The 22,278-nt window shown below is 27.3% G+C and overlaps 1 protein-coding gene across 2 annotated transcripts in view; it reads left to right on the top strand.

Moving 5' to 3' along the window:
- Positions 1-22,278, top strand: part of LOC117167615 (tyrosine-protein phosphatase non-receptor type 9) — a 102,455-nt gene that overhangs the window by 35,005 nt on the left and 45,172 nt on the right. For both annotated transcript variants that reach the window (XM_033352677.1, XM_033352678.1), the window contains exon 5: positions 20,667-20,930. In XM_033352677.1, coding sequence (XP_033208568.1) covers positions 20,667-20,930 — 264 coding nt within the window. The remainder of the gene's footprint in view (positions 1-20,666; positions 20,931-22,278) is intronic.

Below are 22,278 nucleotides of genomic sequence, written 5' to 3'. Positions count from 1 at the left end.
TTTTTGTTTTTAATTGCTCATGTAACAAGTTACTCGATTCAACTCCTTACATATTTTTAAACTTCATAGAAAGCGCGTCACTATTTATAGTTTAAAGTCACATGAGCATAATAGGAAATTAAAAATTGTTCAATTCATAATATATAAAATTATTGGGGATCAATTTTGAATCTTTGAAATAATTCTGTAAAGTAAAATTAATAATTTTACACTAATATTTCAGAAATAAAATGTTGATGTTTTTATATTTACTGAGTTTATTTTATTTTCTTTTTCAGTTAATACGTTTTTAATCTGATTATAACAAACGCTTTGAAAAAAGAAAAGGCCTATAACCTCTTTAGCTTCTGATATTAGTTTCAGTGAATATAATTAAATTGTTAAAAGTTTGAAACCTATTAAATTTTGTTGTTGTTAAAATCTCTAAAACTCTCTGAAAATTTGAATTTGTTGAATATCCTTATATCCTGGAATTCCTAGAATTATTCAAACTCCTTGAATTCTCTGTAGTCTTTATTAAATGCTCGTAATGCTCTGAAATCTCACAAGCACTGAAATCCCTAAAATTTTCTCAGGTAAAACTCCCAGAATTCTCTGAAATCTTTCAATTATTTCAATTTTCTGAATTTATTAAATTCTATTTTATTAAATTCTTGTTTGAGGTAGCTTTCTAATTTTCCAAAGCCCTTTCCACATTATTCGGTTAAAAATGAAAGAAAAGGTGAACAAAAATAAAACTATGTCTTTCAATTTATTATTTTTTAAAGTGATTAAACTAAAATTTAAAAGCGAAATTATAGAAATCTTTTTTCCCACATATTTTGGTAATTGACAACGCAATGTTTTATTTAATTGCTAGTTTCTGATGTAAACAAAGGCCATATTAATCTCGAAATTTTTTCCATTTAGTTTTAAGTACCGGTATAACAAATTGGTAGGTTTAAAATGTCTAGGAATTTGGAAAATAAGGCAATTAATAAATTTTGTAAGGCCATATTTCATGCAGAAAAAACGATATATTTTATGTAACTAAAAATAACTCTTCACGTTCATTTATAAAGTCAGTGACACACACATGTTCTTAATAAATATATGTTTCAATTTCATACGTTATACCATATTTCCGGTACTCGAGATTGTCAACATGAAAATGGCGATCTAATGAAGCCACTTAGAACAACTTTATGTGAAATTACACAATACATTTCCTGGACCCTTTTTGAATATCAGAATTGAAGTTTTAATACCAAGAAGTGAATTTAGTTGCTATTGATATGCACAACAATCCTTTCTATTGAGAAAGCAATAAACTTTCACTGACCATTCTTTACTACCAGTTATTTCTACTGAATTTTAATTTCAAATATGTATTTTTTTAAAATTAATAGTAGTATAAATAAAACCATTTTTAATTTTTTCACATAAGAGAGTTACACAAGGTGACCATGCATTTTTTGAGACCAAAAAATCGCGAAGTGAGATTGATTTTAATTTTTGACAAGGAATTTTAAAAATTTTTGGAAAAAATCTATACAATCACTTGAAATATCACAAATTTTATATCAGTTGATATAATACTATTTAAAATCATCTTTATTTAATTTCTTATTTTTAAGAAGTTATTTACAAATTTAAAATTAAAATTAGTTCGATTTCAATTTTTTTCTTAATGTGAAGTTCAATATTTATAACTTTTTTAGTAATGATATCATTCAGGTTATAATGCGTAATTCTAATATCCTTTACTTAAAAATGTTTCCATCTTAGGTGTTTATTTTTAAGTGTATATTTTTAATTTAAAGAATCTTAGAGTATTATAAATGAACAATAATTTATTTTCTTAAACGATCCTAAATCCATTCAAAATTAAGTTAAAAATGGAATTTTTCAATTCGATTACCGTTATAATTAATTTTTAGCGTTCAATTGAAGCTTTATAAACTATTTTATAATTTAAGAACATACAAATTAATGGATACATAATTAAACGCTTTTACTAAGCTCAATTTAAATATTTGTTTCAGTATAAAATATTATATTTTTGACCTTTTCAATTTCAATTTTTTAAATTGAACTTCAAACTGAGTTGTTTGAAATGGAAAGTTTTAATCTTTAAAAGTTTCAGATTTAAATTTTGAATGTTACAATTTGAATTAGTGTATTAACAAAATTTTGATTTCTTAGTGAAATTGTTGAATTTTTATGTATAAATAACAATCAAGCATTTATTAATTTAGACAAAATTCGAGTAAGTTTAAGAGATATTGAGAAGCTTTGCAAATATTGAAAAATAATTTAAAACCTGAAATTATTTCAAATAATATAAAACGAAATTTAGATTTTTGAAGATTATGAACAAAAATGTACAAGCTTCTTTTGGAATAAATTTCAAAAATAAGTAAAAATGTAGAAAGATTTTTAAACAAAATTTAAACTGCATATTTTGGAAGATTTTAAACATTAAAAGCTTTTTCATGATTTTAAAAGGTTTCAAGACTAGAAAAAATTTTAATTGCTGAATTTTTGGAGTGTATATTTCATAAAAATTTAAAAATATGTATTTTGCCGTTTCACTGTATTTAATTGCAAATTGTTGTGCTTCAATTCCAGTCTCGTTTTTGTTATTTGAAATAGACAATTTCTTAAAATTCATTGACCGTGGAAAATTTTTGCGAAAAGGGAAATAACCAGAAATTTTTTTCTCTGAATTAAACGGCCATCTATTATAGTGTAATTTTCTACTGTAAAGTGGTTTCCTCTTCATTACAATTAGAGGTGAAATGATCTAATGAACAAAATTCTTTAAATTATTAATAATACATCTCTTTACTTTAAGTAAGCTAGAAATATTTCATTTTTTTTCTTTTAATGCTACTTCCTTGAGTTCATCTAGTCATATATGAAAATTGCGAGGAAAATAGCTCCTTCTTTCCCTCCCATTAACCACTCACACTTTTTGTTTCTTCCATTCTCTCATATGTATGCAAAAACAGGTCATAATCTTTCATTCTACCATATTTTTAGTCGAAATCGGTACAAAAAAACATTTTTTGGGACATTTTCCAGGAAAAATACAAGGAATTGGGAGGGGGATTAAATAAAAAATTATTAGGAGAAAGTTATTCCTTGTATATTCCTTAATAAGTGACCAAATTGTAATTTACAAAAATTTAATAACAAGTACTTCCTTTTTTCGAAAAACGAATTAATGGGGAGGGAGGGGGGCTCGATCACCAAAATCAAAAGTCGAATTTTTACAGTTATAAATTTTGACCATCCTTTTATACACATTGGCTTACAATTTTGTATTCAAGATTTTTAATTCGGAAGGAAAGTGAGATTAAAATGCATTAAATATGAAGACATTTTATCAGAGTGAATAGGATAATAGGGTTGTTTCCCAAGGGGTCGGATTTTCCACCAATCACAGCATATGTGTCAGTGATTCTCAAATATCTTTTTCTGTGCCGATGTTTTGTTTTGGTTAAGTGCACATCGAAAATAAAAGTCGCAAAATATTGTATAAAAAACATTATAAACATTTAAAACAAAAACGATTTTGAAATTTGTTAATAATTGTACATACTTACTGTTTTCATTCAACGTACTACTGAATCTTAATGAAAATATTACAACAGCAGAACTTTTTTTGTTACATAAACCTTAACAAACAAAGATATCAAATTAAAATAGTCAGAATTGACAGCAGACCATGACCTAACCTTTTTTAATGAGTTTCGTTAGTTTAAATCATAGCCACATCGTCACATTGATAGATAATTATGATAACCTCTGAGTCACGTGACACCCACGTGACACCAACTTGACTGAGTGTTTTACCGCCTTCAATTTTTTACAATTTTTTTCTGTTGAAAGGCTCAACATAAAAAAAGTTATAACGCACTTTCAGTTCGGTTTAAAATGATGTAATAAAAATTATTTTATCTAAAATCACGAAGCAACCCTATTTTACAGTATACAAATCAATATTTGAAGGGTGGCAATGTAGAACTAGATAATCCACAAAATTAGAATTTTGCAGTAAGGTTAAAAAGCATTCCATAAAATAACAATCACCATTTTAAGCCAAATAAAAGTCCTAATTTTATTAGAAAAAGTTATGCGGTTTCGAGAAAATATGCGGACGTTCCCAATGACTCTGCCAGTCATTTTGACCAAAAATTTGAGCAGGCTCGATTGCGATAAAATATGTAACCTTCAGTTTAAATAAAAAATAAAATCTTTTTTTTGACATTGATTTTCTGAAACCAGGTGATTTTTAGTTAACATTTCGTAGGTTTTGATACTCTGCTGTAGATAAAGATTAAAAGTAGAATGTTCAGTTTTGTACAAAAATAAAAACCTGCTATCAAGACACGGGGACGTTGAATTAGAATAACAAATGTTTATTGCATAACATTATTCTGATCTGAGAAAATAAAGATTTATTGTGATGGTATATCGTGCTGAGATAGAAGATTTGTCAATGAAGGGACTACAAAAAGAATAATTTTTTATAACAATCGATATTAATGTCAGGAAATATAAATTAAAGTTAAAATATATTTTTATTACTATATTGACCATGACAATTCGAACAAATCTTTTTATTACGTGTATTTGATTTTAAATAATTTTGTATGCAAAAGCACCATTATTTGACAAATTTTTATTATCTAGTTCTGTACTTCCGCCCTTCATTTCTAATAATTAAAAGTTTTAAATATAACAAATAAGGACTTAAATATCTAGAAAAATAATTACGCCTAATTTTTGCACAATACGTTCGATGATTGCAGTTGGATAATTAAGATTAAATCCAGCTGTTTCTATGCAGGTCTTTTCGGGTGCAAATTATTTTTTTTGTTTTCTCAGTACATGACAATGATAAACAATGAACTGATATCACGTGAGCCATTATCCATTGTTCTATTTTTTTTAAATGAGCACAATGAAAAAGTGTAAAGAAAAATGAAAAGCCTTGGAAGTGACCTACATAAATAAAACTGAGATATTGCGATTCAGCCTACTATGGATATTTCAATATTAGAGTGATATATTTGTCTTATTTTTCTCGTGGCACTAAAACCTGTGATTTGTTATTGACTTTATTTCAGAAGAAAAGTGATTGAAAACAATTCCAATCTTAATTTAGTTTTGTTTCTTGTAATTGTATGCTGTGAAAAATATTAATTATAGTTTAAAGTAAGGAATATGACACTTACTATTAAAAAGAACATTAAAGGTTTTTAATTTAGAATATTAAATAATTTTTCATTTTTATCTAATTTTTCATTTTCTTTTGCTTTTACTTCATTGTGAAAGTGCACCCGAACGTTACAATTTTGCATGTAACTATGTTACACTGAGTTGGGCTTCCTGGAAGCCAAACATTTTAAATCATGTCTTACGTTCATACTTAAGATTCAGTAATCGAATAAAGCTAATTAATATGGACACACTTACATAGAGAAACGGCACCTGCAAAACTAAAAATTTCAACCTTTTAGAATGGAGTAATATTAATTTTAGTACTTATAAACAACTTCCCAACTTTATTAACATTATACGTCTTCTGTCATAATTAAATTAAATACAAATGAAAAATTGTAATTCTTTTGTTTTCCGTCTCTAATAAAAAATTCTTTAAAATTAAAAATACCAAACTCCAAGAAAAACCAAAATGGTAAAATGTTGAGAAACCTATATGCAAATATTTCCATTAAAAAAACAAGAAATGAAAAAAGAGAAAAGAAAAGAAAGCAACATCCAAATTATCTTTTTTCTTTTCCTTATCTCGTCTTTATTTTTACCGTTTTTAATCTATAAATTTACAATATAACACTTTTTTATTTCAAGTTTATTCGTATGATTGTTTTTCGCTAACTTTTCTTTAATTTTACAGCAATTGAATTATGCAAAAAATAATTAATTATCCGTTGGCGTGTAATTTGGTGCAAACGTTGAATATCATGCGATTTTGTACAAAACATTTGAAATCGCGTGTCGAGTTATGTGCTGGTCTGAATTGTTTTTTATCGCCATGTTTTATATCTAAATTGACGTGAAATTGAAATATGTTATGTAACATAATGAATAATTTAATTATTCATTGCAATATCAAACAATAATAGTGGTACCCAAAAGGACCAAAAGTGGCGGGTAACCTGACGCAGGTGTATCGAGCTACCTAAAACACATTTTGCCATTATTTACAGTTGTATGTTTTTCTCTTAAAATCAATATTCCTTAAGGTGCTCCATCATAACTTCCTCACCTCAATAATATATATTTTTAAAGATTAATATTTAAGAAATATTCATATTTGGATTTTTTTATATAAATTACATAATTTGTAGGTTACAGTCTTTATTGAAAATTTCACGATTTTGTTATACGACGCTCGATCCGAGGTTTGAATCTAGGTGGGGGGGGGGGGTCGAAAAGAGTTCATTAACCAAATATGTGATATGTTGTGGGGGGGGGGGTCAGAAGTTCCTGAAAACGTATCACGTATTTTGTGAGCGGTCCCTTGTAAGATGACCAAAAAATGCGCAGAATTATGTCAGTTTTCAAAAACAGCGAAATATGCCCTTTGGTCAACATCTTATTATAAAATCAACAATTTGCTTTCAAGGGGGGCTTATTTGACGCATAAATTTATTAGCTTCTGCTATAATTTGGCACAAATTTCAATTTTATATTATTAAAATAGAGGAACTTTAGCAAAAATTGAAAAATAGGCGTTTGTATATTTTTCGGCTGTCGTGTAAATCTCAAATAGAAATATTTTTAATTATAATTCTATGTTTTTTAAATTCCAAACAATTTTTTATTAGAATTATCGCAAAATGGTGATAACCCATTGAGAAAGACATTTGTTTCAATCAAAGAAATTCTTTCTTTGATATAGAGTCAGACAAATATTTTATTAAAACCAATATTTGTTTGATTCAAACAAGGTTATTTCATTAAAACACAGTATAGTTTAATTCGATATCATTTTATTTAAATTAAATAAATTCTGGCTGTAGTATAGGATCAAAAAATGTGTGTTTTATTTCAACATTTTTTGGGTGCAGGATACGTTCTGGAAACCGGACTTCTCATACTTTTATATTTTATTATTCGATTCATTTTTTCCCCAAAAAATCCGTAGTATTTTGTATTGTTTCTGTAAAATAAATTTCCAAATTTTTTATAGAAGCTGTTTTCTCCAGTTTCGTGGATAATTGATGATAAAAATAATATTTAGCTAATACTGTAATTTTGTTATGTTCTGGTTAAGTAGAGTGAAAACCACTGTATAAACTTAAATTACTTATTTTTTAAATATTTATTTCGCTTATCATATTGTACATTATCTTAAAAAAATTGTATATATTTATGAGCAAGTTGAGATACTTTGTTTTAGCTGTGAAATAATTTGTATAAAAAGTTTTAAATTTGTAAGGAAAAGCGGGAAATGGTGAGAAATTATAATACCCAAAGTAGATCGTCCGTTTGATTAATAATACTGGCATGAGCAGTCATAAAATGCTATTCAGGAACATGTTTCCCAGTATCGCCCGGATTATTTGTTAATTTAGTGTCCTTGTATTTATAAGCTCATATGTGAAGCATCACGTAAACTGTAAAGGTCCCTTAGCTGAGCAGACCGAGTGAACGGAACGGTTACGCAATCTCGTGACCGTAAACTCGTGACCACTAGGGCATATTTTCTTCCTTTTCATATTCCATTCACAACTTCACACATAATTCAACACTTTTTTTTTATCTTTTTACGCAATTATATTTATTTTTTTCATTATTTCATTTGCTCAAAAATTACAAATTAAAGACTGCGTGCAGCAACCCGACAGACAATAATACATGTTGGACTGTTGCACACAGTTTTTAATTCTTAATTTGTTAACATATCACTAAATGCAAATAAGTATAAATGTGTAGAAAAATATAAACAGTGTTTGGCTTATGGTAGAAAATGCAATCGAATTTTGAACAAAATAATAAAAATTTTTACCAAATAGATGATTTTTCAACAAAGAAGATTAATTTTCCATCAAAAGACGAATTTCCAATAAAATACATAAATCTCCAACCAGATGTTTTCAACCAAATTGGTAGAGTTAAAGTTGCAGTTAAAAAAGTATTAAAAAAACAGTTATCAAAGAGTTAAATTTAACAAAGAAGGCGAATTTTTAACAAAATTTTTCATCCCTAACTAAGTAAATGAATGACTGTTAAATAGGAAAAGAAACATTTTCGACAAAAAATTTAATTTTTAATAAAAAAAGATGAATTTTACAGGATATAGTTGCATTTTTAAACAAAAAGGATAGATTGAAACAAATAGCACTTTTAAATTGCTTCTTTAAAAAACTAATTTAAAAAATCCACCAATTGAATTCAACTAAAAAGGACAAATTTCTAACAAAATGTTGTATTCTCAACCAAAATGGTTAATTTTCAACAAACAAGATGAATTTTATACTTATATAAAATATAAAATATAAAATATACTTACAAATATCTTACTCTTAAATATACTTCAATTTTAAGCTTAAAAGGAAAACATTTTCAACCGAAATTTTTCAGCAAAATAGGGCATTTAATTTGAAACGCTTTAAATTCCTAACATTTCTACTAAAAATATTACATTTTCAACAAAATAGATGACTTTTAACAAATTAGTGGAATTTTCAACCAAAAAGTTGATTTTCAACCTACTAATTGAACTTTCTTCCAAAATATTTTTATTTTCTGCAAAAAAAAAAATGAATTTGAAACGAAATAGTTCAATTTTGAAATAAAGAAATTAATTTTAAGCTAAAATTATGGATCTTGAATCAAACAACCGCATTTTTAACAAAGTAGTTCAACTGAATAGTTAAATTTTCAACCAGAAAACACACATTTTTAACAAAACAGCAGAACCCAATAGAGATTTTTTTTACAGAAAAGATGAATTTTCAAACCAAAAACAAAACTTTTCACCATAAGAGTTAAATTTATTAACAACAAAGTTTTTTTTTTAACGAACTAGTTGAACTTTTTACCGAAATAATTTAATTTTTAACAAAGTAAATAAAGCTTTAACCTAAATAGATGAAGTATCAAAGAAAAATATAATACGTTGATGTTATTTAAAACTAAACGAGATTTTAATTTGAAATGAAACACAGTTGAATTCAACCAAAAAATCTTCAACTAAATCAGATTCATTTTCTATAAAAATAATTGAATGTTCAATTTTAAAAAATTATCTTTTTTTAACGAAAGAGATACATTTTGGACCGAAAAAGGTGAATTTTGAACCAGGTAAGAAAAAAATCCACTGAATTGTTCAGTTTTCAAGCCAAAAAGACGAATTTTCCTCAAAAAAGTTACTTTTCAACCAAACAGTTATACTTTCTACAAAAATAGTGGAGTATTTAGCAAAATATGTAGACATTTTCAACTAAAATTGGTAAATTCTTAACTAAAAATATAATAATTCATTTTATTTCTACCACAAAAGATTCAAATTTGAAATCCAAAATAGTTTAATTCAATCAAAAGAGACGAATTTCTAACAAAATAGATGAATCTTCGATTAAATCAGAGGAATTTACCAAAATAGTTGAATTTTCGAGATTTTTTTACCAAAAGATATAAACTTAGAAATGAAAAAGCCGAATTTTGAACCAACAAAGAAACCAAATTTCCACTAAATTGTTGAATTTTTAAGCCAAAAAGACGAATATTCTACAAAACAGTTGCATTTTCTAACCGAAAATATGAATTTTCGACAAAAAAGTTACTTTTCAACCAAGTAGTTAAGTTTGCAACACAAAATAAATAAAATTCTCAACGAAAAGTTTAATAATTAATCTTATTTTGCCGAAAAAAGATTTTAATTTGAAATGATTCACAGTTGAATTCAACCGAAAAAGACAAATTAAAAAAAAAGCTGAATGCTCATTGCTGAACCAATTGGTTAATTTTCTACCCATAACTGACCCATAAACCTCTTTTAATACAGAAGATATACAAAAAAAACACAAAGTAACTAAAATTAAAGTTCTAAGTTACTACAAAAATCGTAACTAAGTTCCGTTACCAGTTAATTTTTAAAATCGGTATGAAGTGACCCTAAAACTTACAAATAACGTAATTTTGTATTAAATTAGTTACTTGTATTAAATTACTACCCAACTCTGGAGCGTAATATAAAATTAAATTTATATTTCATATTTAAAAATTGAAGAGGTATCAGCTTCAGTTTCACATAATATTTTAAGCTTGGGGTAAGTAAAAAATCACTGAGAATAGCGTCACGTAATATATAGGACGCTCCCGAAGTTGATCACGGCAAATGCGGCCTAAAAATGTATATTTACGCTCTACCCCTGCAGCACTAACGCTGTGACGCGAAAGGACATTATAGAGCGTTCTGTAGGGGGTTGGTGGCATCACGAGGTCACCCCACGAGCCAAAGAAATTCGCACAGGGGATGCGAAGCGGTAATAAAATGAGATTGTTGGTTGCGCATGTGCGGAGACATATCCTATCGTCCACACTTGCATTCAGTGATCATCGGGAGCTCTTTACGGCACGTCGTGCGTGTTTTATGTTAAAGCCACTAAGACCCTGTCATAACTTTTTTCGCACGTCTCTTTTATTTTTCATTCCTCAAAAAACAGTCTTATCCGAAGGTCCTTATTTAATTTTTTCCCCCTTAATCAACCTCCATCATGTCCAGGAGAGCAGACAGAAAGTATCTCTTTGCTGTCCTCCCCTTCTTTGCACCCCTACGAGCAGTACACGCTAATACTAATCGCGTTCTATCGATTTACTGACTGACTAGCGTGACTTGTGTTTTTTGATATTTTTCCAACTCAAATCTCGGTCATCATAAAAACATTTTTTTTTTAAATTGTCCCCGTTTCTGATCAGTGGTTCCACTTGTGAGTGTTACTCTGTTGCTTTGTGCTCGACGGTGGTGCCGTTTCTGATAGAAAACTACCCCCGGCTTTTCTCCTTACATTTTGGGTACTATTGGAGAGAAAGTGGGAAAATGCTGATGGAAAATAGCTGAATAAAGTAGGTGTAAATAGAGAATTTTCTATTTGACGTTTGATCTTTGAAACTTGGCCTTTCGATACACGACCTTGTGTATGTGTCTACTCTTGAATGTTATTTTTTCCCTCTCTTTCTTTTTTCTCTGTCACATCACTCTGCCTCCCGATTTTTTTGTGTCTGTTTTTCTGTCTTTACGATAGAGCCGCGTACGTCGCGGAAAACCTACGCATTAAAAAAAAACCTCATCGCCCACGCACTAATTATTTTTTCAATGAACGCATGGACCGTGCCTAGCTGATGACCAGCATTGTGCGCGGTAATTGTATATATCGTTCTATTATTGCCACGTCTTCCGAAAGGTCATGTCGTCATGGGATATATACCGCTCTTGGAAAGATGTATCACATTCACGTGTCCGCAGAAATTTCTATCCACATGAAAACTGCAAATATTCGCTGATCTACATAACCGCGATTATGTAATTTTGCAATTTATATAGGACACTAGACTGAACATGCAAAGAGAGAGAGAGAGAGAGATGTTGAAATACTGCGGTTCGACGTAAATATTCGGTTGGTTTCGACTGAATGCTTCACTGAATATTCCGCATGAAGATTCATGTATATTCGGTTCTGCGATTTTGTAGTTACATATCTTGATTGCAGACCAAATTGATAGACTCTGCTTCATGTTGATACAGTGCTCGCGGATGTTATGTGGTCGGTTTCACAGAGAAATCACAATTTATTACAAATTAATTTGTTGGTGGATTGTCTAGCTATTTAAAAAATATTCTTGTCCTGGAAAAAAATTTAAAAAATTTTTTATGTTCCGGTTCCAAACCTTTTTCTTGAGCTCGTTCTGGATTATTTTGTGTTATTAATTAGAAATTAATTTAAGAATTGGTTCGGGAAATACGATTTTTATATGTTTATAAATTAACAAATTCAAGAATTGGATAGGGAAAGAGTTTATTTGGCATTTAATTATTCTGGAATTATCTATTTGGAGCGTGAAAGGTCCTTGTTTGATGTATATTTAGAAATAAATGTTAAAGGTTTTGGTCGGGAAAAGTGTATTTTTATGTTTATTATATCGAGGAATTATCCAGTTGGATCAAGAAAGGGCTTATTTTGTATTTAATTTAGAATACATTTAAGAGTAAGATCGGAAAAGGGCTTATTTTGTATTTAATTTGAAATAAATTGAAGGTTTGGATCGGGAAAATGGTTTTTTATGATTATTTATTCACAAATTTAAGAGTTGTGCCGGGAAAGGGCTTATTTTGTGTTTGATTTTCGAAAAAGTATCTACTTTGATCATGAAAGGGTTCATTATTTTGTATTTAATTAAAAATAAATTATCTAGTGTAATTGGGAATAGGCTATAAATAAATTAAAGTGTTCGATCGGGAAATGCGTTTTTAATGTTTATTTATTCAAAACGTCAGGGATTTGATCAGGAGACGGTGTGCTTTGTATTTACTTATCAAGAAAGTACCTTGTTTGATCATGAAAGGGTTTATTATTTTTTATTTAATTATAAACAAATTATCTAGTTGAATCGGTAAAGTCCTTATTTTTGTGTATTTAATTACAGATAAATTGGAGGGTTGGATCGGAAAAGGGCTTATTTTGTGTTTATTAAGGAATAAATTTAAGTTTTCGTAAATGGCTTATTTTATCTTTAATTAGGAGTAAATTAAAGGATTATTTCTGAAATAGCATTTTCCATGTTAATTTGTTAACAAATTTAAGGGTTGGATCTTGAAAAACGCTTTTTTATGGTTATTTATTAACCATTTTAAGATATGGCACGGGAAAGGGCTTATTTTGTGTTGGATTATCAAAAAATTATCTAGTTGGTTCGGGAAAGAGCGTTTTTTGTTTAATTTTCAATTAATTATCTTGTTTGATCGGGAAAGGGTTTATTTTGTATTTAATTTTGAATTAATTCAAGAGTAGGATAGGGAAAGGGTTTTCTTAAATTTAATTTTGAATAAATTCAAGGGTAGAATCAGGAAAATGTTTTTTTATGGTTATTTATTAACATGTTCAAGAGTTGTAACGGTAAAGGACTTATTTCGTGTTTAATCATCAAGAAATTACCTAATTTGGTCGTAGAATGGTTTATTATTTTGTATTTTATCAGAAACCAATTATCTAGTAGTATCGGCAACGGCGCCTTTTTATTTTGTGTTCAATTATAAATAAATTGAAAGGTTGGATCCGGTATGGGCTTATTTTGAATTTAATTTGGAATAAATTTAAGCCTTGGTTCAAGGAAAGCATTTTTAGGTTTATTCGTGAACAAGTTCAAGGGTTGGATCGTGAAAAGCGTTCTCTTTTAATCGTTATTAATCAGTTCGAGATTAAAACGGTACATGAGTTTTTTTGTGTTTCATAATTAAGAAATTATCTAGTTGAATCGAGAGAGGGCTTTTTTTGTATTTAATTTAAAACAAATGATCTTTTAGGATCATTAAAGGGCATATATTGTGCTGATTTACAAATACATGTAAGGGTTCAATCGAGAACTGCGTTTTCTGTGTTTATTTATTAAAACATTCAAGAATTGGATGAAAGGGCATATTCAAGGTTTAGTTCAGAAAAAGCATTTTTCATGGTTATTTATTAACAAATTCAAGAATTGTGACGGGAAAGGACTTTTTTGTGTTTAATTATCAAGAAATTATTAGGTTGGATCGTAAATGGGCTTATTTTCTATTTAATTAGAAATAAATTCAAGGCATTGTATCCAGAAACACAATTAGAAAAATTTCCGATGGTTCTGTTTCAAACATTTTTGCATGACGAAGTTTTAATCCCAACCCTGCCCCAACACTTTTTCGAAGTAGATTCCAGAAACCTTTTTTATCCTAACGTTGGATAAAAATGCTGCAGAGAGTTTAGAACTGTATTAAAAGTCCTGAATGCGGTTTTTATAAGTATTCATTATCCTTTATTATACTTTTTTTTAATTTAACTACTTCTCATTCACTGCGCTAGGAAATTCATTTATTTTGATTGGAACAAAAATTGTATTTGAAATTAAAACTTTATGTACAATTTCCTGTATATTATCTACAATAATATATTTTATTGTTCTATATGTAAAATGTAATGAAATATTTTTGTTTTGTTTTGATTCGTACATATTCATATATCCAATTATTCACTGATTGCAATTGAATGCACTTTGCATTACGTTCAATTAATTAAAATGCATTTAAATTTAGTTTAATTTCTTGAACTCACTATAAGTAAGTTGCACTGACTGTAAACTTGTTTTAATCCAGTTACGTTCATTTGAATCCCATTTAATTTAATTCTGCATAACTGCATTGAACTCTTTTGATTTAATTGAACTCTTGAATTTACTATAAGTTAGAATTTTTTATAAATTCATTTTAATTCCGTTAATTTCAGATAAATTCCATTTATTTGAATTTAATTCGGCATAATTACATTGATCTCTTTTGATAATTATTAAATTTTCTTGATTTCCATTTAACCATGTTCATGTTCGCTAAATTGTCCTCAAATCACTTCAAATTTAGTTTCATTTATTACATTTCACTTAAATTTATTTAAATTCATATCTCTCTCATAATGTTTACTTAAATTCACTCGAATTTATTTGGAAATACGACATGAAAATTTAAGTCTAATTCAGTTGAATTACATTGGTTGATTCCGTTGTATTATATTGAATTCATGTTTAACTCGTAGGGAAACTCACTTGAATTTAACTGGATTCATTTCAGAATTGAGTCGAATTCATTTGGATTCAATTTAATTTAATTCAATTTAATTCCTTTGAAATCCTCTAACTACCGCTGTATTCCATTTAATTTTTATGATTAATTTATAGTGCTATTCAAATAAATGTAGAGGGGTGGGGTTAAGATTCAATTCAATTGTAATCCTTTAACATTCTTTGAATTCCTCTATATTCCGTTTTATTCCATTAAATTTATGTTCAATTCATAGTAGTATTCGCCTAAATTCAGAGAAATTATTTTAGTATTCAGTCAAATTCCATTTAATTGCATTTAATGAACTTCAAATGCATTTCTATGAAATCTTTTGAATTCCTATAAATTCCGCTGCGTTGCATTAAATTTATATTTAACTCATAGTAAAAATTGACCTGAATTCAACTGGATTTATTTCAGTATTCAGTTGAATTACATTTGATCCAATTTAATTGGGTTCCTCTGAAATTCTTCGAATTGTTCCTCTGCATTTAAGATCCATTTGATTCAGTTGAATTGCGTTCGTGTGAAATCCTTCGAATTCCTCTAAATTTCGTTATATTGCTGAATTCATAGTGGGATGCACTTGAATTTAGAGGAATTAATTGGTACAATGTTTAACTAATTAAGGTGAATTCAGTAAAACCTTTTTAGTCAACAAATTCTTCACCAACAAAAAAGTAAAAATCGGGTATGATTGAAACATTAATAAAATAGAAAGAACAAAAAATCAATTTAAAAAATTCAAAACTCAAATAGGGTACCTCTAATCGTATCCGATTAAAAAAATTTTTTTTTACTTAAAATGTACAACTGATGGACTAATGTGCCTGTTGAAATTCGAAAATAATTTCTTATGATTACCTTAATGCGCAAGCTTTTTTCGAACTCATTTTTGAGTACTAACACTTTTAGTAATAGTTGCGTTATAAACTTTAAATATTCCTCGTCGTTTAAAAGCGGAATGTATGTATGTGTAGTTTTGTACAATGTACTCAAAGAAAGTAGTGCTTGTTCTACTCTTCGCTTTGCATTTTTGGCTTCAGAGCCAAAAATCACTTTACGTATATTACATTCTGCTATGAAATAATGAAATTTCCGTATTATTTTATTAATTTAATCATGTTAATTATTTCAAACATTATGATTCTTGAAAGTATAATTAGATCATTTTTCTATCACCTATTTTTATCAGATATAAATATAAATCATAAATTTAAATTTAATTGTTTTGAAATTAAAAGTTCAAAAACTCTTCTTTTATCTCTCAAATAACATCATGAAAATTGTGATACTGCTTATTTTGAACGTTTTCCAGTTTGAATATTTGCAAATTTAGAAGCTTTTACATTCTATAAATTCCTCGTGATAAATATATATTATCCTTTATTTCTAATCTTCTGAATGAAAAATATTAAGTTGCTAATTTAAAAAATATTTATCATAGTAACAATATGCTTGCATTGTTTTAAAAGCACTTGTAACTCGACGATTTTCTAGAGAGCAGAAACCATTTTTGAACAATAGAGTATTATGATATTGTAACATTACACGATTACGTAACATTGATTATAGATAAATGTATTTTTCCAATTTGAAATGTTTGACAAGAATAAAAAAGTTTTCTTAAGATTCCTGCGGAAAAATTTCAAATCATTTTTTATTGAAATCAAATCATTTTAAGAGAAAATTGAAAACATTTCTAAAATTACCAAGAAGATTTTAGAAGATTTTAAAAGATTTTAAAACGAAAAACGTATTTTATTTTGCAAGATTACAAAATTCTACAAAAAGTTCGAGTAAGTTTAAGATATATTTGGAAGATTTGAAAAGATGCAAAAATAATTTTTCACTTAAAAAAAATTCTAAAATTTTCAAATAAAATTTAGATTTTTCAAGGTTTTTCAAACAAAATTTAGAAGCTTTTTAAAAATTTATCTCTGGTTGGCAATATAACTATTTTGTTGAAAATTCATCTATTTGGTTGCAAATTAATCTGTTTTTGTTGCGGATTCTACTATTTTGTTGACACTTCGTATTTTTCAAATGAATTTAGCTGTTTTTACTTTGAATAAAAATAATATTTTCTGTTGAGAGCTCATATTTTTGGTTGAAAATTCAACTATTTAGTTGAAAATTAACTTTTATGTTAAAATTCTTCATTAAAAATTGAAATCTTAAAAAATCTCTGAATTTTCTCAAGTATTGTAGAAAAATTATATTGATATAATTTTGATAGCGAATAAACATATGAACAGCTATTCGAAATTTATATCGTGTATTAAAGATTATTTGATTCTTGTTTAAAAATTTTTTTAAATATCTATAGGTAATATATATATAAATTTTTTCATAGAAAAATAAAAAATATGCACGATTATTCTTAATATTAAATTAATTTGGAAATTACATTTTTGTATCACCTAGAAAATGAAGCTTCTCATTTAAAGTGTAGTTTATATGTAGCACGATTCTCTTAATTATATTTTTATTTTGTCCCTCGATTTTATATTATATAAACTCCAACTCACTTCCATTATTGTCAGCGATGGTAATCTTTAAAAAAATAATAAAACCGTAAAGAGAATTGATGATCGTAATCATAATTTAACTGCAATTTAACATCTTTTTAATTCTCACGATGTATTGTCTCCAGGAATATTCTTTAGGGACGTCGAAAGATTTATTACATAAATGAAAATTTAATTTATTAATATTCCAGTTAAATATAATAAACTCATAATAAACTTGCTCAATTCTATTTTTTCTTCTGAAAGATTTTTATATGGATGGATATAATTTATGGCAAAATGATTTAAAACATAATCACACTATATGTATCACACTATACAACATTGTCGCTCTTTTTCATTTGTACCCGCTAGTGGTAAAACTGCAAATATCTTTTATTGGAAATAAGCTTTATAAAGTGTAGAATTTAAAAGTTAGTACGAAATAAAAAGTTGTATAGTTTTTCTAGTAATGGAAAATTCAGTTCTCAAATACTTTTGTTCGTATTAGAACTAAAGTACTGTTCAATTTTCTGTTCTAGAAATGATTTTATCTTTCTACATTAGGTACTTTTATTTTCTGATATACGTAACAAAGAATACTGCTTCTTTTTCAGTATAAAAATTGTGACACATATTTTGCAGTTTACTGGTAATCTGCATGACATCTACCTAAAAATAACACATGCATTGTTCCATTTTTAATAGTGCTGTATGACACATCGCTAAATGTGGATTGCTTTTTTTTGCAAAGTCTTTAGGTAATTTTTTACATTATCAGAATTAAAATTATATAGCATTGTACCTTTCTATCTAATTTATTAACAAATTATTTTTACCGCTTATCTATTTCAGTTTTAAGTTAAATTGTAAAATTTAACTTTTTAAAAGGGCATCTATGCTAGTTCAGAGTTTGGCATGTCCTTAATTCAAAATGAAATCCATGCACTTTTAATTTTATTTTCTATAACAAGTTACGATAGTCACTTTTTTAGATTGAAGGTAGTTTCAATGTAATTTGACGTATAAACGTATACCGTATAGTTTAAATGAAGTGTAAAAAAATCGTTAACGTTTACTACTGAGAAAATAGATTTCAATCTCAATTACTTTTTTATAATACGTTAAAGTATCTAAAGTATGACATGCGCAATAAGTAGATTCAAGTATCAATTACTTTTATTTAACACCTTAAAGTTTCTACATCATGACATTCACAATAAGTAGGGTCGAATTAAGCTTCACTCATAAAAACATCAAATTATGCTTAAATTTATTTAGATAAAATGAAAGATTCAGGCTTCATACTATCTCCCCAATTCCCTTTTTTCAAAATAATTCCTCTTTTTTCTTTGTTTTCAGCAAATTTCCACCCCCCCCCCCCATTTCTCGTTTTTTCTTTTGCTGAAATGCGAAATATTTTTGGTTGAAAAGTCTGCAATTATATTATTGAAACAGAATTTTTCTCTTTTGGTTCAAAATTTGATTATTTGTTTAAAACTTGAATTATTTAATTGACAATTCAACTATTTTGTTAAGCAGTAATCCTTTTTGGTCGAAAAGTAAAGTGTTAGGTTGAACATTCTTTTTCTTCAATAGAAAATTCTTACTTTTTTATTAAAAATTCATCTTTTTTAATAGATAAGTCATCTTCCTTGAACGAAGATAAACTTTTTGTAGAAAATTTAACTTCTCTGCTTACAAATTCCACTTTCTTCTGAATTAAAAATTCGTTTTTTTTTTCTTAAAAATTCAGCTATTTTGTTGAAAGTCAAACTCTTTTTGGATGCAGTTTAATCTTTTTTTAGAGTTGCAGATAAAATCTTTATAAGCAGGAACTTCAAAAAAGGCAACTTCTATAATAGAACTGGACAAAAATTCACTCTTATTTTTTTCAGAATTCATTTTTTTTTTTGGTTAAATTGTTAACTTGAACTATTTTGTTGAAAGTCTAACTTTTTTACTTGAAAATTCAACTATTTGGGTGGAAAATTCAACTGTTTCGTTGTAAATACAATAGTTTTTTGTTTTAATTTAATTTTTTTTCTCGAAAATTCGATTATTTGTTTGAAAACTAATATTTTATTAACATTCATCTTTCTTGGTAGTAAATCAACCTTCCTTTTTTAATTCAACTATTTTGATAAAAATTCATATTCTTTGGTCGAAAATTTAACTGTTTTGTTGTAAATTCGTCGTTTTGAATAGAAAATTCGTCCTGGGTAAAAAATTCATTTTTTTTAGTTTAAAATAAAATTTGTTGTTGAAAAAACAATTGTGGCCTTAAAAAGTAAATTTAAAGCGACTTTTCTAGTTCGAAAATTCAACTATTTGGTTGAAAAATTAACTCTTTTTGGTTTAATCGAATAATTGTTGGAAATTCATATCTTATGGTAAAAAATTTCTTATTTTTTTTTTTTTTAAATAAAAATTGAAAAAAAATTGATGAAAATTAATATGTTTCAGTTAAGTATTCAACTACATTAGCGAAAAAAGTATATAGTTTATATATAGTTGAGACAATTATATATAATATTTCTGACTATTTAATTTTTCCGCCTGGGGTTTTTTTTTTGTTGAAATATCAACTATTCCATTTTTAGTTGAACACTGATATTTTTTACTTGAAAATTCAACTATTTTGTTGGAAATTTTGTTTTTATTGGATGAAAATTAATAGTTTTAATTGAAAATTAAACTTCCATTTGTGCTTGAAAATTCATTTTTTTCTTAAACATCTAACTATACTTGGTTGGAAATAAAACTACTTTGTTTCTAATTTTGAACATTGAATTATTTGGTTAAAAGATCGTTTATTTTTTATTTTTATCAATCGCTTTAAGGGAAAACCTAATTAGTACATTTTTTATTGAAAAATAATCTTCTTTAGTTGAAAATTTAACCATTTGATTAATAATTAATGTATTTTGTTAAAAAGTAAAAAATTTTTTATATAAAATTAATTGTTTTGCAGAGAGAGAGAAGAATTGTTTTGGTTTAAAATTCGTCTTCTTGGTATAATATTCATCTGTACTGGTTGAAAGTTGAACTGCTCTATTAAAAATCCATTTTTTCAGATTCAGCATCTCAGCTAAACATTCACCTCTTTATTTGATAAATTAACTATTTTGTTAAAAACTCGTTCCATATTGAATTCAATGTGGTACCTAGAATAATTTTATTCAAAAAAATGTATTTCCCCTATTTTTGTGAGAAATCACCCTTGTTCCTCTATTTTGAGGTCACTTTGGACTGTGAAGTCTAAAGATCTAAGAATAGAAAAAAAAGAAATAGAATAGAGAAAAATATTAACGAGACAATATTTTATTTTTCAGGGTGGTTATCCAGCGAAATTGAAGAAAGTTCTTATTGTCACGGCTCCTTTGTGGTTCAAGGCACCATTCAAAATTCTGCGATTGTTCGTTCGGGAAAAATTGCGGGACAGAGTATTTACCGTATCCATTCCTCAATTAACGCTTCATATTCCACGAGAATCTTTACCACGTCGTTTAGGTGGTACCTTGGAAATTCAGCATGAAGCATGGCTACTCCATTGTCTTAAATCTATGACGAATCGGGGAGGTGGTGAGCTTTGCGAGGTCAGTATTAATTTTTTATCATCATTCAAACTTCCTATTTTATACTGAATTTAAGTTTATAATCAATTTAATTAATCGCACGTCTAAAAATTAGATCTGAAATCGTTCAAATTGGAAACATTTTGAAACACTTGCAAAATTGGGTATTAGAGATGATACGGATCTATACAATTTATACGCTTTTAAATTAAAACGCTCTCAGGTTTCACTGGATTCCTATTTGTATGCTTTCAACTCCGATTTAAATAAATAATTTAATTTCAATTGATTTTGAAATTGGAGACTGGGAAATTAAATCGCTATTTCATTTTAAACGATTTTTATTTGGCCTCTTTAAATTGGTAAGATTTTTGAAGACTTTAAACAACAAAAAAATACTTTAAAAATTTTTTAAATTGTGCTTTAACATATTGAAGGCCGAATGCGGTATACCTGATAAATGAAAATAGTGTTATCACTGGTTGTTTGCAATGTTGCGTGCACCCATATGTGCATTTCAAACGCATACAGAATTGCAGAAACATAGGTAGACGCAAATTGGCAAACAAGCAATGTCAATAGTTTGCATTTATGAGGTACCTAATGTTTGGTTTTCCATATTAAAATGCAGGCCGTGAACTTTCATTTAATTTCTTTTATGTTTTTGACAAATATGAACTAAAAGAAGATTCTATTTCGTCTGAATATTGATGTCTGTATTATTTTTCTGGTTCCTTGATTTATTCATTTTTTTTTAAAGAGTCGAGTCAATCATTTTTATTTTTATTCCATAGATTTAGAGCAATATTTTTAAAAAATCATCTCATTTTAAAGTTAGGTTCTTCGCAACTGATATACAATTAATTTCTTGACGCGACTGAAAATAAAATGATAGAAAAAGATAGAACTTGTCTATACATCTTAAATATGTTGAGATTTATCGTATCCATACCAATCCTGTTTAATATTATTTGTAAGCTATAATTTCATTTATTCTTTTACTCGTCTATTCTCCTATTATCCTATTTTTTTAAAGAATTTTTTTCCAATATCTTCTTTGGTTGAAATATGAACTATTACATTTTTCGTTGAAAATTAATATTTTCTAGTTAAAAATTCAACTGCTTGATTTAATGTTAAACTACTTCGTTAAAAAAATTGTGGGTTGAATATTTATCACTTCGATTACAAATTTAACTGTTATCTTAAATGTTCGTTTCTTTTTTGGTTGAAAATTAATTTTTCAGCTGAAAAATGGAATATTCCATTTTTGGTTGGAAATTAATATTTTTGAGTTGAAAATTCAACTGCTTGGTTGAAGATTTATATATTTTATTTAAAAATCGTATTTTTGGTTGAATTCGACGGT

This window comes from Belonocnema kinseyi, chromosome 2 (genome assembly GCF_010883055.1).
Source record: "Belonocnema kinseyi isolate 2016_QV_RU_SX_M_011 chromosome 2, B_treatae_v1, whole genome shotgun sequence".
NCBI lineage: Eukaryota > Metazoa > Arthropoda > Insecta > Hymenoptera > Cynipidae > Belonocnema > Belonocnema kinseyi.
Note: the sequence above shows the minus strand (reverse complement) of the source record. Positions and strands in the feature narration are given on the sequence as shown.